At 45.8% G+C, this 27,585-nt stretch overlaps 1 protein-coding gene across 3 annotated transcripts in view; it reads left to right on the forward strand.

Moving 5' to 3' along the window:
• LOC132399478 (protein kinase C beta type) overlaps nucleotides 1-27,585 on the forward strand; it is a 346,894-nt gene that overhangs the window by 267,237 nt on the left and 52,072 nt on the right. For all 3 annotated transcript variants that reach the window (XM_059979897.1, XM_059979895.1, XM_059979896.1), the window contains 3 exons: nucleotides 1,329-1,502; nucleotides 4,702-4,793; nucleotides 26,055-26,117. In XM_059979897.1, coding sequence (XP_059835880.1) covers nucleotides 1,329-1,502; nucleotides 4,702-4,793; nucleotides 26,055-26,117 — 329 coding nt within the window. The remainder of the gene's footprint in view (nucleotides 1-1,328; nucleotides 1,503-4,701; nucleotides 4,794-26,054; nucleotides 26,118-27,585) is intronic.

A 27,585-nucleotide genomic window follows, 5' to 3' on the forward strand; every position in this document is an offset into this window, starting at 1 on the left:
TTGGTAATACACAGTATTGTAAAAAAAAACTTGAGAAGGGGGATGTAATGTATTATGTGAGTATTCATAGGGCGGAGTGCATATGACGTCAGAACGCGGGGGTTTTTGTAAAATGGAAGTCTGGTGAATAAACGTGTGTGTTTAATACTGCGGTGTCCGAGTCACATTAATGCTACAGAGAGAAGCAGAAGACAGAGGGAGTGTCAAGGCTGTGAGAAACCAAGAGAGACTGAAAGACACCACATATGCTGGTGGAGAGAGTGAATGTGAGGATTTCCAGTGAAGGATGATCTGTCTGGAAGTAGAGGATAAATGTGGTCAGGGAGAGAGCAGAAATTCTGCAACTCCTGAACAAGCAACTGCTGGAAACTGAAGATGAAGTGAATGCTGGTGTTACTCTGGTGGTCGGGTACACTCTCTTGGTGTGTTTCCAGATGCACAGAATCAATCAAGCAACTCATTTATAGAGGCAGTACCAATGGAGATATAAAAGCTGAAGAGGAGCATTTATTTGGAGTGAAATTATTTAGGGGAGAATTTTTCCCTGCAACTTCACGAGAGGATGTTAGAGTAGCGGTGCAGGTGAGCTGAGTCAAGGTGTAGGAGTCAAAGTAGTGTGAGTGCATGAATCAGCCTATCACTGAATCCCCTTGTGGATGTGTTAAACACAGGCTCTAGTGCTCACTCTGTCAGTGGGTGTGAAATATGCAAGGCATTATATTGAGAAAAGGCAGTTGGAGTCACACCATCACATGGACAGATGGGCTGATATTTTGTTCCAATACCTTTTATGTAGTAGAGACTGCACCTCTAAAGCACTTTGTTGGCTGTCAAAGGCCCTGAGAAATCCAGGAAAGGTCCCATATAAACGCAAGTCCTTTATTTCCCGCACTCCGTCATCTTAGACCCTCACTCTGTGTTCTTATTGCTTAGGTCAGGAAACCTGTAGGGTGGAGAGTAACACTGTCAAAGGTGGTGTAGATCCAGCCTTTGGCCCTCCTGTGCCAGTCAGATCTTTTTCAGCACAAAAAAAATCAAATGGGATTTATGGTCCTATTTAGCACTGCATTGGAAGACTTGGATGGTTGTTAAGCAAAAATAATGTGGTTGTCAGCTGCGTTATGCTGGCAGTCAGTGCTTTGATTCACATTGAAGCATGACCTGGACATGCTTACTGGGCCATGAGCTAGTGCCTGTGGCTGTAAGGCAGGAGAAGAACAATTGCTGTTTCAGTCACTCCTCAGTAGGCTGAGCTTACAGTATTCAGCCTGTGTTTCTTTGTTAACTGTCTGTGTCTGTGTGTTGTATGCCCTGTCTGTACTCTACAGGTAATGTTAGCTGAAAGAAAGGGCACTGATGAGCTGTATGCCATCAAGATCCTGAAGAAGGATGTGGTGATCCAGGACGATGATGTAGAGTGTACCATGGTGGAGAAGAGAGTTCTGGCTGCTCCCAGGAAACCCCAGTTCCTGACCCAACTGCACTCCTGCTTCCAGACCATGGTAAGTAGGTGAGCATAAAGGCAAGCATTTGACTTCCTTATCACTTGTTGTGCCTTCCAAATGATGTGTACACAGTTACACTGAGATTCCTCTGTACTCACCACAGCACTCCTCTGTTTAGATTACAGTCTACTTTGAAATTTCCCTTACACTTTCTCACCTTTAGCTGTCAAACTTTCTCCCAGTCATTCAATCTCTGCAAACAAGGGAAAATCTGCATGTGCTGGAAATCCGAGCAACACAGGAACTTAGCAGGTCAGGCAGCATCTCGGAAAAGAGTACGTTTGACTTTCGGGCTGAAACCCTTTGGCAGAACTGGAAAAAAAAGGCTGAGGAGTAGACTTGAAATGTGCAGGAAGGGAGAGTGAAGCACCAGGTGATGGGTGAAACTTGGAGGGGGAGGAATGAAGCAAAGAGCTAGTTAGCTGATTGGTGAAAAAGACAGAAGGCCATGGAAGAAAGAATAAAGGAGGGAGAGTAGCAGCAGAGGGAGGCGATGGGCAGGCAAGGAGATAACATGAGGAATGGGCGGGCAAGGGAATGGGAAATGGTGTAGGAGAGTGTGGGGGCATTACTGCAAGTTTGAGAAATCGATGGTCATGCCATCAAGCTGGAGGCTACCCAAACAGAATATAAGGCATTGTTCCTCAAACCTAAGTGTGGCCTCGTCACAACAATGGAGGAGGCCAAGGACATATTGGAATGGGAAATGGAATTAAAATGGGTAGCCTCTGGGAGATCCGGTTTTTCTGGCAGACGGAGCATAGATGCCCGGCAAAGCGGTTTCCCAATCTATGTCGGGTCTCACCGATATATAGGAGGCCTCACCAGGAGCACCGAACACAGTAAGTGACTCCAAAAAACTCACAGGAGAAGTGTTGCCTTATTTAGAAGGACTGTTTAAGGTCCTGAATGGTAGTGAGAGAGGAGGTGTAGGTGCAGGTGAGGCACTTGTTCCATTTGCAAGGAGGGAGATCAGTGGGAAGGGACGAATGGATAAAGGAGTCGCGTAGGGAGTGATCCCTGTGGAACGTAGAAAGCTGGGGGGAGGGAAAGATGCATTTTCTGGTGGGATTCCTTCAAAGAATTATGTGATGAAGATGGAGGCTGATGGGTTGGTAGGTGAGGATAACAGGAACCCTATCCTTGACAACAGTGGTGTGTTCATTTAGAGTCAATGGTGAGAAAGAGGACTACACACTATGCTGCTGGTGTTCAGGGTGGCAATGAAGGTTCTCCATCTCTGGTGGTGTTCAGGGCTTCCTTCATAATGTGTCAATAGCTTCCTCTTGTTTTTCACTATTGTCAGTCATGCAAGTCCTGGGTGAATACCGTTGTACTCGGATGTAGAAGGAGTCTTCATTGCTATTTCCAGAAACAATGTTGTTTTACCAGTCAGGGTTAGAACTATAGAACACTACAGCACAGTACAGGCCCTTCAGCCCTCCATGTTGTGCCGACCCATATAATCTTGTTGTTACTCCTCAGCTGAACCTCCTATTTAGGAATGAGACAGCAGTATGTGTAAGAGAGATTGTGATACTGGATCTCCCATTTAGGAATTAAACAGGCAGTCTGGGTAAGGACACACTTTGGATCTTGTGATAATAATGCCATCATTTTCCAGATGGAGAAGGATAGGTGTGGTCCTCAGGTTGAGATTCAAAACTGGAGAAAGAACAATTTTGATAGCATCAGAAAGGATTGGAATAGTTCATTGCTGTCAAAGGGATGCTTGGTAAGTGGGAGACCTTCAAAAGTGAAATTTTGGGAGTACAGATCAGGATAATAGGCAAGGCTATCAGGTTTAAGGAACCTTGGCTTTTGAGAGATACTGAAGTCCTGGTTAAGAAGAAGAAGAAGGAGGTACATATCTGGTATAGGCAGCAAAGAACAAATGAGGCACTTGAGTATAAGAAACAGGGAAATTAGGAGGCTAAAGGAAGGCATGATGTTGCTCTGAGACAAGGTGAAGGAGAAGGCTTTCTAAAAGGGCCCTGGCAGAGGTATTTAATATAACATTATCTGTCCTCCAGTCCTCTGGTGCCAATGTTGATGCGGCTAATTTGAAGCAGAGTGTGCAGTTTTGATCATTCCTCTGAATTAGGTGTTGGAGGACTCAAGGATAGTTAATCTTATTCCATTGTTGAAGAAGGGCTCTAAGAATAAGCCAAGAAATTATGGGCATCAATGTGATATCAGTAGTGAGTAAATTATTGGAAGGTATTCTCAAGGACCAGATATAAGCATTTGATTCAATAGGGCTTGATTAGGGTAATCAACATGGTTAGTGTATGGGAGGTCACGTCTAACCTATATTATTATAGAGATTTTTCAAGGAGGTTACCAAAAAAGTTGATGCATAAAGGTAGTGGATGTTTTCTGTGGACTGTAGCAAGGCTTTTGACAAAGTGCTGCATGGTAGGCAAGTTAAGAAGGCGCATTCACTTGGCATTCTGTATGAGGTAGCAAATTACTGTAGATTAGACATTGACTTAGCAAGAGAAGCCAGTGATTGGGAGTAAATGTTTGTTACTGAAGGCCTGAGGCTAGTGGAGTGCCACACGGATCAGTGCTGGGTCCATTGTTGTTTGTCGTCTGTATCACTGATATGAGTGTAGTAAACTGGATCAACAGATTTGTGGGTGACAGCTGGATTGGAGGTGTAATGGACCGCAAGGAAGACTATCAAAACTCTCAGTGGGATTTGGGTCAAATGGAAAACTGGGCTGAAGAATGACAGATGCAATTTAATGCAGACAGGTGTGAGATGTTGCACTTCGTGTGGATAAACCTGGGTAGGACTTACACCAATGAACAGCAGGGAATTGGAAGAGGGGTCTGTAAATACAGATCTGTAATTCCTTGAAAGTGGTATTACAGGTAGATAGGGTCATAAAAAGAGCATTTGGCATATTGGCCTTCATAGATCAAAATATTGAATACAGGGGTTGGGATGTTACATTAACAATGTTGATTGGGGCTAATTTGGAGCAGAGTGTGCAGTTTTGATCATTCCTCTGAATTAATCCTATATCCTAGTTTATTGCTCTTGGAATCATAATGTTACAGAAGAAACAAACAAAAAAAGTTTGTTCTGGCTGAAAATGGGATTGTGAAGATATTCTAGTGTGTTGTACTGTTAATCTTTGTTTGCTGTGAGAAGTTATTCTATTACCCTATGTTGTTTCTGCATCAGGAGCGTTTGTATTTTGTGATGGAGTATGTGAACGGAGGCGATCTCATGTACCAGATTCAGCAGGTTGGCAGATTCAAAGAGCCCCATGCTGTGTAAGTATTTTCTTACTTCAGAATTCATGGGTCACCTTTGTATTGGTAAAGTTCTTCCACTAATGCATATCCTTACATTACTTTCATGTTTAGTGGAGTCTCACAGTCTCGGGTTGTGTTTTCAGCTTCCCTTACAGACTACATAAACCTGGCTCTCTGCTGGTGATACATAGTTAGAGATGTTTTTCAGAGAGAGCAGTGTGTCCAACGTAACAAAATTTCTGTATCTATCCTGTAGTTAGAACTTTCAACTAGAGTTGGGGGTCAGATTCGGGTAAGAAAATGTATAAAGTTTAAGCAAATAGACATAGTGATGGTGCAGTAGAGCAAAGGCATCCAATGACTCTATGGGGAGGACAGGAGGGTCATTCCAGTGGCTTGTATTGATAGTCAATGGGAACTTGAGGATCAGGTGTGTACAGAAAATGTTCATCATTGTAATAACTGTATTAGTCAAAGGTGACTGTATATTAGTAGAATATTTCAATTTCCTTAGACCGTCCAGAGTGTTAAAGTTATAAAAAGGGTAAAATTGTGAAGTGTCTCCAGGAAAACTTCCTGAGTCAATATATAGAGAGACATACTGGAGAGAGTGTAACACTGAGTCTCCCCTTGGGAATGAGGTAGGAGAAGTTGCAGAAGAGTCTGTCAGGGAGCATTTTGGGTTTAGTGACATTAATTCTATTAGTTTTAAGCCTATGATAGGAAAGTTCAGGCCAGATCCACTGTTTGCAGTGTTAAGTAGAATAGGGCTAATTTTGGAGAAATTAGGTAGCAGGTCAGATGGGTGAGTATGTTTGAATGGAAAGGAATAAATGGCAAGGCGGAGGCTTTTAAAAGTGTGGTATCAGAGTCCAAGAGTAGCATGTTCCTGTTAGAGTGAAGAGTAACCCTGGCAAGTTTTGGGAACCCTGGCTGACAAAAGATATTGATGTTCTAGTCAGGAAAATGAAGAAGAATACATTAGGTTTAAGAAGTCATAGAGAATGAATCCTTTGCCTATAAAAAGATTAAGAATACACAAGAGTGCATAAAAGGGCTTTGAGGTAGATCTGCCAGATAAGGCTAAGAAAAATCCCCAAAGGTTCTATAATATATTATTATATATTATTCTATACTAAGAATAAAATGGTAGTAATGGAAAGAGTAGGTCCCGTTAGAGATTAACAGGGACATTTCAATTCAAGCTTCAGTATATGGTGGGATTTTAATGAATATTTCTCCTCATTATTTACTAAGAGCAAATTATGATTATTATTTTTTTCTCAGCTCAAGCTGGTAAAACTTGAGGTACCGCATAGCCAAGCACATTCATTTCTCAATTGCTTGGAACTTCTGGACTATTCTAGTGGTGTTCAGTATTGTGGTTTTCTGAAGATTTACTTAGATATTACTGTGTAGCCCTAATTGTTTAACGTTGTTGTGTAGTGTCTTTGTGATGATTCTACTTGTAGATATTACTATCAGGGCAATATATACCCTGTTCATGTTCTGAAGTCTTTCAGTTCCCTCTTTTAATTCAGCACAATTCGTGTTTTTCACTTACTGATTTCTATATGTTATGTGTGTTTCGAATGGCCGTGTCTATTAAGTAAGTTGTTCTTGCTTGTTTATCGTGTATTATTATATCGTGATAGTTATTATAGATTGCCCTATCTGTAATAACTGATCAGTCATAGAACATAGACTTAGAACATAGAATAGTACAGCACATTACAGGCCCTTCGGCCCACAATGTTGTGCCGACCCTCAAACCCTGTCTCCCATATAACCCCCCACCTTAAATTCCTCCGTATTCCTGTCTAGTAGTCTCTGAAATTTAACTAGAGTATCTGCCTCCACCACTGACTCAGGCAGTGCATTCCACGGACCAACCACTCTCTGAGTGAAAAACCTTCCTCTAATATCCCCCTTGAACTTCCCTCCTCTTACCTTAAAGCTATGTCCTCTTGCACTGAGCAGTGGTGCCATGCGGAAGAGGTGCTGGCTATCCACTCTGTCTATTCCTCTTAATATCTTGTACACCTCTATTATGTCTCCTCTCATCCTCCAAAGAGTAAAGCCCTAGCTCCCTTAATCTCTGATCATAATCTGTACTCTCTAAACCAGGCAGCATCCTGGTAAATCTCCTCTGTACCCTTTCCAGTGCTTCCATATCCTTCCTATATTGAGGCGACCAGAACTGGACACAGTACTCCAAGTGTGGCCTAACTAGAGTTTTATAGAGCTGCATCATTACATCGCGTCTCTTAAATTCTATCCCTCGACTTATGAAAGCTAACACCCCATAAGCTTTCTTAACTACCCTATCTACCTGTGAGGCAACTTTCAGGGATCTGTGTACCCCCAGATTCCTCTGCTCCTCCATACTACCAAGTATCCTGCCATTTACTTTGTACTCTGCCTTGGAGTTTGTCCTTCCAAAGTGTACCACTTCACACTTCTCCGGGTTGAACTCCATCTGCCACTTCTCAGCCCACTTCTGCATCCTATCAATGTCTCTCTGCAATCTTCGACAATCCTCGACACTATCTACAACACCACCAACCTTTGCGTCGTCTGCAAACTTGCCAACCCACCTTTCTACCCCCACATCTGGGTCATTAATAAAAATCACAAAAAGTAGAGGTCCCAGAACAGATCCTTGTGGGACACCACTAGTCACAACCCTCCAATCTGAATGTACTCCCTCCACCACAACCCTCTGCCTTCTGCAGGCAAGCCAATTCTGAATCCACCTGGCTAAACTTCCCTGGATCCCATGCCTTTTGACTTTCTGAATAAGCCTACTGTGTGGAACGATCTTGAAAGATCATTACTAATGCCTCCACATTCTCTTCAGCTACCTCTTTCAGAACTCTGGGGTGTATTTCATATGACCCAGGTAATTCATCTACCTTCAGACTTTACAGCTTCACAAGCACCTTCTCCTCATTAATAGCCTGTACACTCACTTCTGCTCCTGACACTCTTGAATCTTTGACATTCTTCTGGTATCTTCCACAGTGAAGACTGAGGCAAAACACTTAGTAAGTTCGGCTGCCATTTCTTTGTGGACATGTACCCCCAGATCCCTCTGCTCCTCCACACTACCAAGTATCCTGCCATTTACTTTGTACTCTGCCTTTGGAGTTTGTCCTTCCAAAGTGTACCACCTTACACTTCTCCGGGTTGAACTCCATCTGCCACTTCTCAGCCCACTTCTGCATCCTATCGATGTCTCTCTGCAATCTTCGACAATCCACTACACTATCTACAACACCACCAACCTTTGTGTCGTCTGCAAACTTGCCAACCCACCCTTCTACCCCCACATCCAGGTCGTTAATAAAAATTACAAAAAGCAGAGGTCCCAGTCGTAATATAATTTGTGGCACTCTAGCTGTAAAAGTAGATCAGGCTTATATTTATAATAAGGTGTAATTTAATTTATGAGTTTGTATTTTAAAGCGAGATTTTGGTGAATGATATTTACCATTTGATTGTGATTGTGTAAGTAATCAGATTGAGTTAAACTGCTACAGGATCCTGTAATGCTGTAGCGATGTGCTACACACAGCGCTGAAATAACGACACGCAGTCAGTAAGTCGTTTCAAGACTAGTTTATTCAAACTTCGCCGCGCTGGCATTTAATCCCTAGCGCCCGCCCTCTCCCGGCGGAAATGACATCAGAGGTGCATTACCAAAGTCTCCCCCCGCATGCTGGCTATTTGTGAGCCAGTTTGCCTGCGCAGAAAGTGGATGGCCACATAACCCCCCCCCCCCACCCCCAGAACCGGCGATACACCCCACCCCCCCAATGTCCACAGCCTCTGTTTGGGATGTCTGCCTCTGCGCCGCAGTGCCTGAACTTCGACCGGCTGCACCATCCACATGGGCTGGTTTGAGTCGGTCCACCGTGAAAATCTCCTCTTTCCCCCCAATGTCCAGAACATACGTGGACCCATTGTTGTAGATCACCTTGAACGGCCCCTCGTACAGCCGCTGTAGCGGTGCCCGGTGTCCGCCCTTTTGTACAAACACAAACTTGCGGTTCTGCAGTTCTTTGTGTACATGGGTCGGGGTCCATCCATGCTGTGAAGTTGGTATGGGGGCCAGGTTGCCGAGCCTCTCATGTAGTCTGTCCAGGACTGCTGCGGGTTCTTTCTCTTGCCCTCTTGGGGCTGGTATGAACTCTCCTGGGATGGCCAGGACACCAACTCGGTCGACGAGGCGTGCAGATCCTTTTTGGGCGCTGTGCGAATTCCAAGCAGGACCCAGGGAAGCTCGTCCTCCCAGTTAGGTCCTCTCAGGCGGGCCATGAGAGCCGACTACAAGTGACAGTGGAAGCATTCCACTAGTCCATTCGACTGTGGGTGGTAGGCAGTAGTGTGGTGTAGCTGTGTTCCCAACAGGCTGGCCACAGCCGACCACAGGCTGGAGGTGAACTGGGCGCCTCTGTCGGAGGTAATGTGGGCCAGTACCCGAAGCGTGCTACCCAGGTTGCAATCAGTGCTCGGGCGCAGGAATCGGCAGATGTGTTGGTGAGCGGGGCCGCCTCTGGCCACCTCGTGAACCGGTCTACCATAGTTAGGAGGTACCACGCTCCTCGGGACACTGGTAGGGGGCCCACGATATCCACATGAATGTGATCGAACTTCGGGTGGGTGGGTTCGAACTGCTGCAGCGGGGCTTTAGTGTGCCACTGCACCTTGGCTGTTTGGCACTGCGCGCACGTTCTGGCCCATTCACTGACCTGCTTGCGAAGTCCGTGCCACGCGAACTTGCTGGAGACCAGTTGGATGGTTGTCCTGTTAGATGGGTGTGCCAAACCGTGTATGGAGTCAAAAACCTGCCACCTCCAGGTTGGCCGGTAGCCACATCGCACAGGAGGGTCCTCTCACCTAGGCCTACGAGAAAGTTCTGCAGCTGCAAACCCGAGACTGCGGTCCTGTAGCTGGGCATCTCGTCGTCTGCCTGCTGCGCCTCCGCCATTGCTGCATAGTCCATCCCCAGGTACAGGGCCTGGACAGCTGGTCTGGAGAGGGCGTCTGCCACGACGTTGTCCTTTCCCGAGACATGCTGGATGTCTGTCGTGTACTGGGAGATGTAGGACAGATGTCTCTGCTGGCGAGCCGACCAGGGATCGGACACCTTCGTGAATGCGAAGGTCAACGGTTTGTGGTCCGTGAACGCGGTGAACGGCCTGCTTTCTAAGAAGTACCTGAAATGCCGGATTGCCAGATACAGTGCCAACAGCTCCCAGTTGAAGGCACTGTACTTGAGTACGGGTGGTCATAGGTGCTTGCTGAAGAACGCCAAGGGTTGCCAGCGCCCCTCGATGAGCTGCTCCAGCACCCCTCGATGAGCTGCTCCAGCACCCCACCGACTGCTGTGTCGGATGCGTCCACCGTGAGTGCGGTCGGAACTTCCGTTCTAGGGTGCACCAGCATCGTGGCATCCGCCAAGGCTTCCTTGGCTTTAACGAAAGCGGCCACAGCCTCCTCGTCCCAAGTAATGTCCTTGCCTTTACCCGACATCAGGGTGTACAACGGGTGCATGATACGGGCTGCTGAGGGGAGGAAACGGTGGTAGAAGTTCACCATACCAACGAACTCCTGTAGGCCTTTGACCGTGTTGGGCCGGGCAAAGTGGCGGATCGCGTCTACCTTGGCGGGCAGAGGTGTTGCCCCATCTTTAGTAATTCTGTGGCCTAGGAAGTTGATGGTATCGAGACTGAACTGGCATTTGGCCGGGTTGATCTTGAGGCTGAAATCACTCAGGCGGGAGTAGAGTTGGCGGAGGTGGGACAGATGCTCCTGGCGACTATTGCTGGCTATAAGGATGTCATCCAAGTAGATGAACGCAAAGTCTAGGTCGCGTCCCACCGCATCCATTAGCTGCTGGAACGTCTGTGCAGCATTCTTCAGGCTGAACGGCATTCGGAGGAACTCAAACAGGCCAAACGGGGTGATAAGTGCCATTTTGGGGATGTCTTCAAGGTGCACCGGGATTTGATGGTATCCCTGGATGAGATCTACTTTGGAAAATACTCTTGCCCCGTGCAGGTTTGCTGCAAAGTCCTGTATGTCCGGCACGGGGTAGTGGTCTGGAGTTGTAGCCTCATTCAGTCTGTGGTAGTCGCCGCTTGGTCTCCAACCCCCAGCTGCTTTGGGCACCATGTGCAGGGGGGAGGCCCATGGGCTGTCAGACCTCCGTACGATCCCCAATTCTTCCATCCTCTTGAACTCCACCTTCACCAGGCGGAGCTTTTCCGGGGGGGAGCCTTCGTGCGCGGGTGTGGAGGGGTGGTCCCTTGGTCGGGATGTGGTGCTGAACTCCACGTCTGGGCATGGCTGCCGTGAACTGCGGTGCCAGAATCGATGGAAAGTCCACCAGGATTCTGGTGAATTCGTTGTCCAACAGTGTGATGGAGTCCAGGTGTGGAGCTGGCAACTTGGTTTCACCCAGGGAGAATGCCTGGAAAGTCTCGGCATGTACCAGTCTTTTCCCTTGCAAGTCGGCCAGTGTGAAGTCCCACGGGAACCAGCTGGCGCCGAATTGCAGCTGCACTGTGCGGGTGCCATAGGTCCGTATCGTGCTGCCGTTTGCGGCCCTCAGGGTGGGAACTGGCTTCCTGTTGCGGGTGTCGTACCCTGTCAGGGGCAAGACACTGATTTCCACTCCGGTGTCAACCAAGAAGCGGCGTCCCGACTGTTTGTCCCAGACGTACAAGAGGCTGTCCTGGTGGCCAGCCGCCATAGTCATTAGTGGCAGCTGGCCCTGGCAGCTTACAGGGCGGGCAACAACGGCGGGCTTTTGTGCCCCACTGCTGGTGGTAGAAACACCACTGTTCACTGGCCTCCTCACTCCTGCCTCTGTGTTGTGTGCTCCTGCCGGGCTTGGTCTGGTCCACTGTTGGACGCATGGCCTGGTATGATTTCACTGTATGAAATCCGCAACCTGGTCAGCCGTCTCCTGGTCAAGGGCGCTCACCACGTGATAGTAACGCATGGAATCAGAGGATATCTGCCGAATCTGGAACTGGGCTTCTGCTTGGCTAAACCACACAAGTGGTCACAGCATCCAGAAAGTCGGCAGTTTTCTGTCATCTTTGGTCCAAATCCCGTTTGAACCGTCGGGGTCACCAATGTAGTGATGTGCTACACACAGCACTGAAATAACAACACGCAGTCGGTAAGTCGTTTCGAGACTAGTTCATTCAAACTTCACGGTGCTGGCATTTAATCCCTAGCGTCCGTCCTCTTCGGGTGGAAATTACGTCAGAGGTGCATACCAAAGTCTCCCCCCGCGCGCTGGCTATTTGTGAGCCGTTTCGCCTGCGCAGAAAATGGGTCGCCACAACGTGTTGGATTGTTTCTGGTTTTCCTTGGCATTTTCTACATTTATTATCTTGAATTTGTTGGCCTTTTATTATGTATTTTTGATAATTTTTTGTGTGAACCACTTGGTCCTGAATTGACACAAAGAACCCATTTGTTTCTGGGAAGAGGTCTCCAATTATGAGCCATTCTGATTATTATTAATTTTTTCTTTTATTTTGAATTTGTACCTTTTGTTGTCTTTTTCATACTGGCTGTCAAGTCAAGTCAACTTTTATTGTCATTTCGACCATAACTGCTGGTACAGTGCATAGTAAAAATGAGACCAGGTTTTTCAGGACCATGGTTTACATGACACAGTACAAAAAACTAGACTGAACTATGTAATAAAAAGAAACACAGAGACTATACTAGTCTATACTAGACTACAGACCTACACTGGATTGCATAAAGTGGACAAAAACAGTGCAGGCATTACAATAAATAATAAACAGGACAGTAGGGCAAGGTGTCAGTCCAGGCTTCGGGTATTGAGGAGTCTGATAGCTTGGGGGAAGAAACTGTTATATAGTCTGGTTGTGAGAGCCCAAGTGCTTCGGAGCCTTTTCCCAGACGGCAGGTGGGAGAAGAGATTGTATGAGGGGTGCATGGGGTCCTTCATAACGCTGTTTCCTTTGCATTTGCAGCATGTAGTGCAAATGTCCGTGATGGCAGGAAGAGAGACCCCGATGATCTTCTCAGCTGGCCTCACTATCCGCTGCAGGGTCTTGTGCGAGATGGTGCAATTTCCGAACCAGGCAGTGATGCAGTTGTTCAGGCTGCTCTTAATACAACCCCTGTAGAACGTGATGAGGCTGGGGGGTGGGAGATGGACTTTCCTCAGCCTTCGCAGAAAGTAGAGACGCTGCTGGGCTTTCTTTGCTATGGAGCTGGTGTTGAGGGACCAGGTGAAATTCTCCATCAGGTGAACACCAAGAAATTTGGTGCTCTTTACGATCTGCACCGAGGAGCCATCGATGTTCAATAGGGAGTGGTCACTCCGTGCCCTCCTGAAGTCAACAACCATCTCTTTTGTTTTGTTTTGTCAGTTAGCCACTGCACCTCCTCTCTGTAAGATGACTTGTCGTTCTTGCTGATGAGACCTCGTGTCATTGGCGAACTTGATGATATGGTTCGAGCTGTGTGTTGCAGCACAGTTGTGGGTCAGCAGAGTGAACAGCAGTGGACTGAGCACACTGCCCTGGGGGGCCCTCGTGCTCTGTGTGATGGTGTTGGAGATGCTGCTCCCGATCCAGACTAACTGAGGTCTCCCAATCAGCAAGTCCAGGATCCAGTGGCAGAGGGAGGTGTTCAGGCCAATAGGCTCAGCTTTCCAATCAGTTTCTGAGGGATGATTGTGTTGAGTGCTGAACTAAAGTCTATGAACAGCATCCGAACTTATGTGTCTTTTTTGTCCAGGTGGGTTAGGGCCAGGTGGAGGGTGATGGCAATGGCGTCATCTGTCGAGCAGTTGGGATGGTACGCAAACTGCAGGGGGTCCAGTGAGGGGGGGCAGCAGGGTCTTGATATGCCTCATGACGAGCCTCTCGAAACACTTCATGATGATGGATTTAAATGCAATGGGACGGTAGTCATTTAGGCAGGACACTGAAGACTTCTTCGGCACGGGGAGGATGGTGGCGGCCTTGAAGCACTTTGGAACGGTGGTGCTGCTCAGGGAGATGTTGAAGATATCAGTGAGAACATCTGCTAGCTGGTCTGCACATCCTCTGAGCACTCTACCAGGGATGTTGTCTGGTCCAGCAGCCTTCCATGGGTTGACCCTGCACAGGGTTCTTTTCACGTCGGCCACAGAGAGACACAGCACCTGGTCATTCGTAGGAGGGGTGGACTTCCTCGCCGCAATGTCATTTTCCATATCAAACCGGGTGTAGAAGTTATTCAGCGCATTTGGGAGGGAGGCATCACCTGCGCAGTCACGATGATGTCCTGGATGCCCTTCCACATGCGCCGCATGTCACCGCTGTCCTGGAAGTAACTGTGGATTAGCTGAGCATGTGCACACTTTGCCCCTCTGATGGCTCGGGACAGCTTGGCCCTTGCTGTTGTTAAAGCTGCCTTGTTGCCAGCTCTGAAGGCGGAGTCGCGGGACCTCAGCAGCGCACGCACCTTTGCAGTCATCCATGGCTTCTGGTTGGCACGTATAGTGATGGTCTTGGACAGAGTAACATCATCAATGTTATATCATCTGTCTTGTTGGTGTGGTCTTCCATTGATTCTGTTATGGTCATTGGATTTATTGAGCATGCCTGCAAGAAAATGAATCCCAGGGTTGTATATGTATTTATGAGAGGCATAAATAGGGTAAATGTACTTAATATTTTCCCAGAGAATGAGAATCAAGAACTAGGGGGCATAGGTTTAAAGGTGAGAAAGGAAAGATTTGTGAGGGGCAATGTCTTCATGTAGAGTTGATCCATATATGGAACAAGTTGCCAAAGGAAACAGGTGATGCAGGTTATGGTAATAATGTTTGAGGCATTTGGATAGGAAAGGTTTAGAACGATTCAGGCCAAATGCAAGTACTGGTGTCCCCCACTTTACAAATGCTTGCTTTACGCCTACATTAGTGACCAGTTTTTGCATTGCAAAGAGGATTTACGCTTTACGGAAATTTTTCCCATATAAATTAATGGTTCTTTGCTTTAAGCCATTTTGGCTTAGAAAGGTTTCATAGGAACGCTCTAACTTTGTAAATGGGAGTAGCTTAGCTGATGGATGAGTTGGGCCAAAGGGTTTTGTTACTCCATGTTTTGTTACTATATACTTCAGAAGGCACAGGATATTTACATCCCAAAGAGGAAGAAATATTCTAAAGGCAAGATGACACAACTGTGGCTAACAAGAGAAGCCAAAGCCAATTTAAAAGCCAAAGAGAGGGCATAAAATAGAGCAAAAATTAGTAGGAAGTTAGAGGCTTGGGATGCTTTTAGATTCCGACAGAAGGCAACTAAAAAAATCATTAAGAAGGTAAAGATGGAATACAAAAGTAAGCTCGCCAATAATATTAAAAAGGATACCAAAAGTTTCTTCAGATACATAAAATGTAAAAGAGAGGTGAAAGTGGATACCGGTCCATTGGAAAACGATGCAGGTGTCAGGGGATACGAACATAGAACATCGAATAGTACAGCACATTACAGGCCCTTCGGCCCACAATGTTGTGCTGACTCTCAAACTCTGCCTCCCATATAACCCCCCATGTTAAATTCCTCCATATACCTGTCTAGTAGTCTCTTAAACTTCACTAGTGTGTCTGCCTCCACCACTGACTCAGGCAGTGCATTCCACGCAATAAACACTCTCTGAGTGAAAAACCTTCCTCTAATATCCCCCTTGAACTTTCCTCCCGTTACCTTAAAGCCACGTCCTCTTGTACTGAGCAGTGGTGCCCTGGGGAAGAGGCACTGGCTGCCCATTCTGTCTATTCCTCTTAATATCTTGTACACCTCTATCATGTCTCCTCTCATCCTCCTTCTCTCCAAAGAGTAAAGCCCTAGCTCCCTTAATCTCTGATCATAATCCATACTCTCTAAACCAAGCAGCATCCTGGTAAATCTCCTCTGTACCCTTTCCAATGCTTCCACATCCTTCCTATAGTGAGGTGACCAGAACTGGACACAGTACTCCCAAGTGTGGCCTAACTAGAGTTTTATAGAGCTGCATCATTACTTCGCGTCTCTTAAACCCTATCCCTCGATATGGTCCCAGAAGCTATCCTTGTGGGAAACCACTAGTCACAACCCTGCAATCTGAATATACTCCCTGCACCACAACCCTCTGCCTTCTGCAGGCAAGCCAATTCTGAATCCACCTGGCCAAACGCCCCGGATCCTTTGCCTTCTGACTTTCTGAATAAACCTACCGTGTGGAACCTTGTCAAATGCCTTACTAAAATCCATGTAGATCACATCCACTGCACTACCCTCATCTATATGCCTGGTCACCTCCTCAAAGAACTCTATCAGGCTTGTTAGACACTATCTGCCCTTCACAAAGCCATGCTGACTGTCCCTGATCAGACCATGATACTCTAAATGCCCACAGATCCTATCTCTAAGAATCTTATCCAACAGCTTTCCCACCACAGACGTAAGGCTCACTGGTCTATAATTACCTGGACTATCCCTATTAACTTTTTTGAACAAGCGAACAACATTCGCCTCCATCTTATCCTCCGGTACTATTCCCGTGGACAATGAGGACATAGAGATCCTAGCCAGAGGCTCAGCAATCTCTTCCCTCGTCTCGTGGAGCAGCCCGGGGAATATTCCGTCAGGCCCCAGAGACTTACCCGTTCCAATATATTTTAACAAGTCCAACACCTCCTCTCCCTTAATATCAATATCAGCCTCACTCATATTGTCCTCACCGTCATCAAGTTCCCTCTCATTGGTGTATACCGAAGAGAAGTATTCATTGAGGACCTCGCTCACTTCCACAGCCTCCAGGCACATTTTCCCACTTTTATCTCTAATCGGTCCTACCTTCACTCCTGTCATCCTTTTGTTCTTCACATAATTGAAGAATGCCTTGGGGCTTTCCTTTACCTTACTCGCCAAGGCCTTCTCATGCCCCCTTCTTGCTCTTCTCAGCCCCTTCTTCAGCTCCTTTCTTGCTACCCTATGTTCCTCAATAGACCCAGCTGATCCTTGCTTCCTAAACCTACTGCCTTCTTCCACCTGACTAGCTTCTCCACCTCACTTGTCACCCATGGTTCCTTCACTCTACCATTCTTTATCTTCCTCACTGGGACAAATTTATCCCTAACATCCTGCAAGAGGTCCTTAAACATCGACCACATGTCCATAGTACATTTCCCTGCAAAAACATCATCTAAATTCACACCCACAAGTTCTAGCCTCATAGCCTCATAATTAAAAATTATGCCCTTCCCCAATTAAAAATTCTCCTGTCCTGTCTGATTCTATCCTTTTCCATGATAATGCTACAGGCCAGGGAGCGGTGATCACTGTTCCCCAGATGCTCACCCACTGACAGATCTGTGACCTGACCCGGTTCGTTACCTAATTCTAGATCTAGTATGGCATTCCCCCTAGTTGGTCTGTCAACATACTGTAACAGGAATCCATCCTGGACTCACTTAACAAACTCTGCCCCATCTAAACCCTTGGAACTAATCTGGTGCCAATCAATATTAGGAAAGTTAAAGTCACCCATGATAACAACCCTGTTATTTTTGCACCTTTCCAAAATCTGCTTCCCAGTCTGCTCCTCGGTATCTCTGCTGCTACCAGGGGGTCTATAGAATACCCCCAGTAGAGTAACTGCTCCCTTCCTGTTCCTGACTTCCACCCATACTGACTCAAAAGAGGATCCTGCTACATTACCCACTCTTTCTGTAGCTGTAATAGTATCCCTGACCAGTAATGCCACCCCCTCCTCCCTCCCCCCCCCCCCCCATCCCTTTTAAAGCACTGAAATCCAGGAATATTGAGAATCCATTCCTGCCCTGGTGCCAGCCATATCTCAGTTTGTCACCTTTGTTTCTGATGCTTCTTGCATTGAAGTACACACACTTTAGCCCTTCTACCTTACTTACCTTTACACCCTTTATTCTGCTTCTCTTTCCTCAAAGCCTCTCTATGTTAGACCTGGCTTTTCCATGCACTTCTTTCACTGCTCTATTGTTCCGGGTCCCATCCCCCTTGCAAATTAGCTTAAACTGTCCCGAACCATGCTAGCAAACCTACCTACAAGGATATTGCTCCCCCTCGAGTTCAGGTGCAACCCATCCAATCTGTATAGGTCCCACCTTCCCCAGAAGAGATCCCAATGATCCAAAAATCTAAAACTCTGCGCCCTGCACCAACTCCCCAGCCACACATTCAACTGCCATCTCCTCCAATTCTTACCATCTTACCATCATAGCACTGGCAGCAATCCTGAGAACGCCACCCTTGAGGTCCTGTTCTTCAGCCTTCTGCCTAGTTCCTGAAACTCACACTTCAGGACCTCAACCCTCTTCCTGCCTATGTCATTGGTACCAACATGTATCACAACTTCTGGTTGCTTTCCTTCTCATACCAGGATGTCATGCATCCGGTCAGAGACATCCCAGACCCTGGCACCCGGGAGGCAACAAACCATGTGGGTGTCCTTCTCACATCCACAAATTCTCCTGTCTGCTCCCCTGACTATTGAGTCTCCAATGATGACAGCTCTCCTCTTCTCCATCCCATCCTTCTGCACCACAGGGTCAGACTCAGTGCCATATGAAGTGTGTGAAGTTACCATAAGTAGACAGAAGGTTTTTGGGAAACTGAAAGGTCTGAAGGTAGGTAAGTACACCAGATAGTGTACACCCCAGGGTTCCGAAAGAGGTGACTGAAGAGATTGTGGAGGCAATAGTAATGATCTTTCAAAAATTACTATATTTGGGAATGATTCTGGAAGAGTGGAGAATTGCAATGTCAGTCCATTCTTCAAGAAGGGACAGAGGCAAGAGAAAGGAAATTGGTCTGACCTCAATGGTTGGGAGGATGTTGGAGTAAATTGTTAAAGGATGTCATTTCATGGTATTGGAGGCACATGATAAAATAGGCTGTAGAAATATGAAAGAACGTGGTGAAGCCTTCTGCAGGTATACAGAAAGAAATGTAACTTGGTTCATTTCTTAGATGATGAAACTGAGGAATTTAATGAGAAATGTGAATGAATACATCATATTAGTCTTCGTGATAAAAGACGCTAAAGCATGCCAATAATAGCAAGAAGGTCAAAAGGAAGCAAGGTATTTTAGCAATGACATATTGGCCAAACTAAGTCCCTCAATCCCACATTGGACTCTCAGATCACTTACGGTATCTGTAATGTTAATTCCAACATACAAACCAGTGATCAAACAGGTCCAAAGATGGTGAAAACTTGGCCTGAGGGTGCAATAACAGCACTGCTTTGATTACAAACTGGAGAATGTTCAGGGAAGCTGCTACCTATGGTAACCAGGTTAACATTGAGGAATCTATGGATTCTGTGACCAGCTGCATAGGAAAGTGTACTGGGGATGTTAACATCACGAAACATACCTGGGTGAGGGTAAATCAGAAACCATGGCCTACTGCAGAGGTCAGTGTATAGCTGAGGGATTGTGATGCTGCCTTTAGATCAGGGGACGTGACAGCTCTCAGGTAAGCAAGAACTGTGTTTTCCATAAGGAAGGCGCAATGGGAGCATTCTCAGAGAATTTACAGCCAGCTCTGCGATACCAGAGACATGAGGCGCATGTGGCAGGGAATGCTACAAATCTACACTGCACTTCAGTGACCAGGACACCTCACTCCCTGATAGGCTCTATGTCTTTTATGTCTGGTTTGATGTGCTGGCGAAGAAGGCACCCCTCCCCTCAGGGGAGCAAATGCTGGCTGAAGCTGAGGTGAGGAAGACCCTGGTCAGAGTCAACCACACACAGCTGCGGGGTCCGATAGTATACCAGGTCGGGATCTGAAAGACTGCACAGCCCAGCTGGCAGATATATTCAACATCCCTCTGGATCAATCTGTTGTTCCCTCAGTTTTCAAGGCTGAAACCAGCATTCCAGTGACGAAGGTGACAGTCACCTGTCTAAGTGACTATCATCCAGTGCCATTAATATCAACTATTATGAAATACCATGAGTTCAGTGTTCAACACCATCATAACCCAGAAACTGGTGGAGAAACTTTCCTCATTGGGTCTCAACACCTCCCTCTGTGGCTGGATACTGGATCTCTTAACAGAAAGGCCACAATCATCTGTGTAGGCAACAACATCTCTCGTCCCATTGCACTGAGCACTGGAGCTCCCCAAGATTGTGAGCTCAGTCCGCTGTGGTTCACACTACTGACTCATGACTGTTGCGGGACCCAGCTCAAACCATGTCATCAAGTCTGCGGAAGATACAACAGTGGTTGGCCTCATCAACAATAATGACAAGACAGAGTACAATGAAGAAGTAGGTGGAGATAGAGAAGAATAGTTGCCTCCTATTCCTGGACATGATACTACGATGGAAACTGGATGGTAGTATCAGGCATGGCATCTATCAGAAACCCACTCACACTGACTTATACCTCAACAATAGCAGCCACCATCACGCCTTCCAATGCAGAACGATTCTTTCTACTTTGATTAACCGTGCTAAAACTATTTCGGACCTGGTAAGTCTCCATGAGGAAATAGAACGATTACACATGACGTTCTACAGAATGGCTACAAGGTGAAGGAAATCATTCAGGCCTTTAAAATCCAAGAAACCTAACACCAAGGAGGAACCCATCGCTGTGCCTGTCTTACTTATATTTCCACTGTTTCTGGAAGGATCACCAGGATCCTGAAGAAAGATTGGATTAATACCATCCACAAACCCATAAGGAAGCTCATCACAGCTTATGCGGGTCAAAAATGACCTGGGACTCAGGACAGTGTGTTTACAGGATTCCCTATGGATGCTGAACAGCATATAATGGGATGCACGGTAGAAACCCATATTAAGGAGCACAGAAAGTGTATCCATTTGAGTTACCCAGAGATATCAGCAATAGCAGAACGCAATGGTCATAGATTGACTTTGACTGATGGCACAAAACTATTGTGCTGTGCCAGTGGTTTATGGGAAGCTTGATGAAGGAAGCCGCTGAAATAAAACCAGAGAGAAAGAATTTTAACTAAGACAAAGGTCTCGTTCTAAGTAAAAACTGGAATCCGATTACAAATAAGGTACGACAGCATAAACCTGATTGGATGAGGACTAACCAATCAGGAGGGACAGATGGTGTGGGCATAAATCCCACCAGATAAGATATGACCAGGCGTCATTCCTGATAAAGGTTGTAGAGTTTGGCATTGAAACTGCGGTTATTATCAATACCTGTACCCAGCTGGAAGCTCGAGAAATGTATGCCGGGAATGCACTACGTTTTTTTTTCACCTTCTTTGCAATCCACAACACCACCAATCTTTGTGTCCTCTGCAAACTTATGAACCTAACCTTCTATTTCCTCACCCAAGTAGGTTATAAATATTACAAAGATCCTGGGTCCTAGAGCAGATCTTTGTGGAACACCACTGGTCACTGACCTCCAGGCAGAATACACTCCATCTACAACCACCCTCTGCCATTTCAGTACCACATAGTGAAGTTTCCCTGGATCTCACGTCGATTGATGTTCTTAATGAGCCTACCACGGGGACACGTATCAAATGCCTTACTGAAATCCATATGCCCTACATCCACTGCAACTTCAACAATGTCTTTAGTCGTATTCTCAAATAATTCAGTCAGGATCTTGAGGCACGACCCGTGCCTTACAAATCCATGCTCGCTATCCCTAAGCAGGCTGTGCTTTTCCAAATGCTCATTAATCTGGTCTTGAACAATCTTCTCTAATAATTCCCACATCACTGAAGAGAGATTCACTGCTCCATAATTCCCAGGGCAATCACCACTTGTTGAGCCAAGCAATCACATTTGACACCCTTCAATCACTTGGTATGAAGAGGATTGTGTTGGAGGCAGCCTGCAAGAAATGCCATGCTTACTGTGCCAGCATAACATGCTCACAACTTACTAGTCCAACCCGAAATGTACACCTTTGGAATATAGAGGGAACTCAGAGCACACGGAGGAAATGTGCACTGCTAGGGAGGGGTTACAAACTGTTGGGTTGGGTCGCTGGGGTCATTCTGTCATGCCAGGGTAATCGGGGGTTATAGTGTGGTGGACAGAGTCACTGAGTTATAGTGTGGTCTGGGTCATTATACCTCTGAGGGCAAAGTCTCTAGGGGTTATAGTGTGGTGGACAAGGGTCACTGGGGGAGTTATAATGCGTGGCAGGGTCATTGGGGGTTATTGTGTCATGGCAGGGTCACTGGGTTTATAGTGTGTTGGGCAGAGTCACTGGGAGGTTATAGAGTGGTAGTGAGGGTTACTGGGGGTCATAGTGTGGTAGGCACAATCACTGGAGGTTACAGTGTGGTGGACAGGGTCGCTGGGGGTTATAGTGTGGGTTGGGTCACTGGGGGTTATAGTTGTGAGGTCAGGGTCACTGGGGGGTTATAGTGTGGTGGACAGGGTCTTTGGGTGGGTTACAGTGTGGTGGACAGTACTGGTGTTATAGTGCAGTGGGCAGGGTCTCTGGGAGTTATAGTGTGGTGAGCAGGGTCTCTTGGGGGGGGGGGGTTATAGTGTGGGCGGGATCATGGAAGTTTTTATAGGCCTCCATTAGTCTTGATAGACCATGGATTTGCACCTTGGAAAGTTCCCTGGGCAGGATTTTTTTATGGAAGACCGACAGTTGCCCAAGCTGCAAGTCTCTCCTCTCCACACCACTGATGTTGTCAAAGGGAAGGGCATTAGAACTGGAGGTTACAGTGTGGTGGGCAGGGTCTCTGGGTGCTGTAAAGGTTTCACCCTCAAACAGTTCAATATATTGATGACATGTCAGATGATGCTGAAGAGGTTTTGTGTGATTGGCTGCTGTTTTTCAGTTTCTCTATCCAGATTAATGAGTCAACAGATTTCACCAATAAATGTCATGTTGTAATATTTGTAGGATTTGTAAATGATGGTGAAATTCTAGAAAACTTTTTCTGTTGCAAAGAGCTGCCCCAAACAAGCAAAGGCCAAGGTATATTTAATGATTTGTCTTTATATCTGGAATCAAAATGTCTCTCTCGGAGGAATTGTGCTGGCATCTGTACTGATGGTGCCACAGCAATGGCTGGCTCTGTGAGTAGCTTTGTTTCTCTTATAAAAAGAGAAAATCCTGACGTCGTCACAATGCACTGCTTTTTTCACAGAGGTGCTAATGTCAAAAACTCTTGGAGATGAAATGAAAAAAAGTTCTGGATGGCGCTACAAAAATGGTTAAATTTATTAAACAAAGACTAGTTCACTCAAGAATGTTTTAAAAATTATGAAAACCTGGACAAAGAGCATACCAATCTCCTGCAACATTTAGAAGTCCGGTGGCTTACCAGAGGAACAGTTCTCAACAGGGTGTTTGAGCTGAAAGGTAAATAAATCGCAGGAGTACAAATCTTTGGAAAAACCATGTTGCAAAAGGAAATCTTGAAATGTTTTCAGTGCTGTTTGGGCTTGAGAGTGAGGAAGGATATCAGAAATTCTTGAGTCTTATTGAAAACCACCTGGAAGAACTACAGAACAAGATTGAGAGCATCCTGAGCAGCTGCATCACTGCCTGGTTCAGAAATTGCACCATCTCGGATTGCAAGACACTGCAGCGGATAGTGAGGTCAGCTGAGAAGATTATCAGGGTCTCTCTTCCTGCCGTCATGGACATTTACACTACATGCTGCATCTGCAAAGGAAACAGCATTATGAAGGACCCCATGCACCCCTCATACAATCTCTTCTCCCTCCTGCCATCTGGGAAAGGGGAAAAGAGCATTCAGGCTCTCACGACCAGACTATGTAACAGTTTCTTCCCCCAAGCTATCAGAGTCCTCAATACCGGAAGCCTGGACTGACACCTTGCCCTACTGTCCTGTTTATTATATATTATAAATGCCTGCACTTTTTTTGTGCACTTTATGCAGTCCAGTGCAGGTCTGTAGTTTAGTGTAGCTTTCTCTGTGTTTTTTTTAATTACGAAGTTCAGTTAGTTTTTTGTACTGTGTCATGAAACACCATGGTCCTGAAAAATTTTGTCTCATTTTTACTATGCACTGTACCAGCAGTTATGGTCGAAATGACAATAAAAGTGACTTGACTTGAACAGTATTTTTACTCCCTTTCAACACAAGTGTATAACTGGGACACTTTTTTTGAATCTTCTGCTCAGCCTGAGAAAATGACTTTGAAGGAAGAGGAAGAACTTTGAGCTGCAGCCTGGTCATGCACTCAAGATCAGATTTGCTGAATTACTCCTAGACAGTTCTGGATTTCTGTAAATGAAGAGTATCCTGCCATTCATAGGAAAGCAATGTATTTTTTCCTACAGTTTTCAACTTCTTACATGAGTGAGCAAGTATCAAGAGCAAGGACAGAAATCGTCTCATTTCAGTTGAAAGTGAAATCCATATGTGCTTATGCCAGAATTGTGAAATTTATTATGATTGCCTTTTAAGTTTTTAAAATTTATGAAAGGGAAAGAAAGAGATTAATTTCAAGAAAAGTAAACTAAGCCCAACTAACTTTTTTTTTCAAGAAAGTTTGGCTAAATATCCATTCTCCACTCAAAAGAGCATTGACAATTATTTTTGGATTATTATAGCTACAACTTACTGAGCACGTTAACGTACCATGAGCTACAGATGCAGGAGTTCCTGAAAATTATTTCTAAGGTTCTTCCAGGGCAAAAAGGTTGAGGAAGGCTGATCGAAGTCCTTCAGCAGACTCCTTGCTTCCTCAACAGTACCTGCCCTTCCAAATATCCCTTTATGATACTTTTTCTTTGGGATATATTTATTCTGTTTCTTCCAAATTGCTTCCATAACTCTAGCCATTGCTATTTAGCTGTCATCCCTGTTGGTGTCTCCCTCTAGTCAACGTTGGCCAGCTTCTCTCTCATGGCACTGTAATTCCCTGTACTCCAATGTAATACTAATACATCTGACTTTTATCTTCTCCCTCAAACTGCAGTATGAATTCTATCATATCATATTATGATCACTGTCTCCTCAGAGTTCCTTTACCTTAAGATCCCCAACCCACTCTGATTAATTCCAAATACATTTTCTCTAATGGGCTCAAGCAGAAGTTGTACTAAGCTGTCATTTCATAGGCAATCTACAAATTCAGTCTTTTGGCATCTGTTGCCAACTTGATTTTCTGCAATCTACCTGCATATTGAAATCCCCCATGACTATTGAAACGTATCCCACTTTACATGCCTTTTCTATTTCCCATTATAATTTGTACCCCACATTCAGAATCATGTATATACTTTAGGTATGGGTATTTTTACCTTGCAGTTTCTTGACTCTACCCACGAGGATTCTTTCATTTTCGGATTCTACATACGATCAGACTTCCGGTAAGATGGTGGTTCACTTGATTGCAGCGGCCTCTCCTGGTCCAACAAATGGTGAAGTTGTGCCTCTAAAATATTTTCTTGTGATTGTAAGACCCTGTGGAACACTGTAAATGCAAACTACTTCAAGCTGGGTCTATTGGTCCAGTGGTAAGAACAATGGCGGTGGAGCTATGTAGCTTTGATTGATGAGCAGACCAGAATGTGCACAGCAACTCCTATTTCAGCCACCCTGGGAGGGGGCATCGTGGGAGAAAACAGAGGCAAGGTGGGCACATTGAAATCTGCTGGTTTGGGGGCTGGCCCCTGCAGGCCGACTATTTCATCGGCACTGCTCTCTGGTGTTTGCTGGAGGACGAGCTGAATTGCCTTCACCTGCGGCTGACCCAACACTGCGTCCTTGTTCTTGCAGAAGCATAGCTCCAGGACAACGTGCCATGCTAATATTATTTTTGTGGCTGTACTTGCTGTGCGTGACTGCAGCTTGGTCCCAGAGGAACGCTGTTTCGTTTAGCTGTGTATACTGTTATGTTTTCTAACTCCAGAAACAAACTGAAAGAAAACATAGATGCCAGGATACTTGCTACTTAATGTTGCTAGTGAGGTGCACACATATGACGTGGTGGTGTAATGGCATACTCCATTCATGTAGTTCTTACATATAACCTGTACTGAAATATGCAAGCAAACAAAGAATGCTTAATCGAACAATGTATTTACAATATTACTCAATACTATTGAAATATTAAATGCACCACATATATATGTACAGTTGAATGATAATTAGACCTGAATTTAACCTTGCTTTTCTAGGTCAGGCAAGTGTAGAGTGCCAGGGGCACTGGTTCTGCTCTGGTTGTTCACTTTCCTCTGTTATTTTTAGATTCTATGCAGCAGAGATTGCTGTTGGCCTGTTCTTCCTGCACAATCATGGCATTGTTTACAGGTGAGTGTGGCAGCTCCTAGCTGGATGTATGATTAACAGATGTTGTGGTCCTGAAGCTGCCTCACTGCTACAGGCAGCTCCATCTTCACACAGTGTCCTCCCTGTCCCCACCAATATTTAGCAAAGAACTCTCCACTTACTTTCCACTTTGGCTTTTGGAAAAAGCATGGGAAGGTGTGGGGACACATTACATTATGGAATACATTTGCCCAATAACTTTCTCACATTGGGCCAGACATGAGATCACACAGAGAGGGTTCATACCAGCCTAATTCACCTCACTCTTCCTTCAACTCACAGCTGGACTCTGCATCAGGTAATCTCTGATGTAAACTGTTAGTGCTTACCTAGCTTGGTGTTGGTTATTGGAGGAAACTTGTTGGAATGGGCAGAGCTGTATTGTTTTCCCAGCTTTCTCACCTCCACCTGCAAGTGTCTCTCCAGTACAGGCCTGCAGTAGCTGCAGTGTACACCATCAACAAGATGCCCTGCAGTCTCTGTTTAAGCTGTTTCTTCCCCCACCCAAACCCTCCATTCTGCTCAGATAATCTTGGCCGACATCATCCAGTTGAGTTAAAGGGAGACTTGTATACCCCAGTTTTCTATTCCCAACCCCTTGTCCCTTCTCTACTGCTCGCCTTGTCCTCCAGTGCAGGGTCCAAGAAGGACCAATGCACACTTCCCTTGCTCCCCCTGCTTCTCCCCACTGATCTTTGGTAGAAAGTCCACAGCAGCCCAGGTTTTGCTTGGCCTAGACTCTGCTGTTCTGCTGTATGTCCCTGGGAGAACTCTTTGTGTCTTCAGAAAGCCCAAAGTTAGCTGTTAGCACTCACTGACTTTACTGTCTGAGTAGGTGCCCTGTCCCTTTAAGGGGTTTGAGATGTTTCCTGATGGATGTGGGCTCAATTTCCTCCAGCCCCCAAGACTATAAGACATAGGAACAACATTAGGCCATTCAGCCCATTGAGTCTGCTCTGCCATTCTGTCAATGCTGATTTCAAGATTCATTTATTATCAAAGTATACAACTCTGAAATACTTAATTTTTTCTGGGTAGCCATGAAACCAAGAAAAAAATAAATGCAGCACAATCATCAACCCCCAAATCCCTCCTACGCACACAAAAAAATAAGATCGAGGGATAAAACAGAATATAATACAATAAGACTAAAGCAAGTCTATAGTCCAAGTCCACATCCAAAATGCAGAAAAAACTTAGGCAACACTTTCCAGGTGTAGCAGCAGGCTCTCTCCAGTACAAAGTAACTGATCAAAAGGCAAGCAACCCGCTTCGATGCTTCAATTTCCCTTGTCACTTTAATCTGCAAAATGGAGCGGATGTGGGCTTCTACCCCATCCTGCAATCTGCCCGCTACAAGGTCTGTGCATGCTGTCTCTGTCTCCCAGAATCCCCTTGGAGACTGCAGAGCGCTGAAGCACCCAATGAATCTCCAGTTAGCAAAACACAG

This window comes from Hypanus sabinus, chromosome 9 (assembly GCF_030144855.1).
Source record: "Hypanus sabinus isolate sHypSab1 chromosome 9, sHypSab1.hap1, whole genome shotgun sequence".
NCBI classification, from domain to species: domain Eukaryota; kingdom Metazoa; phylum Chordata; class Chondrichthyes; order Myliobatiformes; family Dasyatidae; genus Hypanus; species Hypanus sabinus.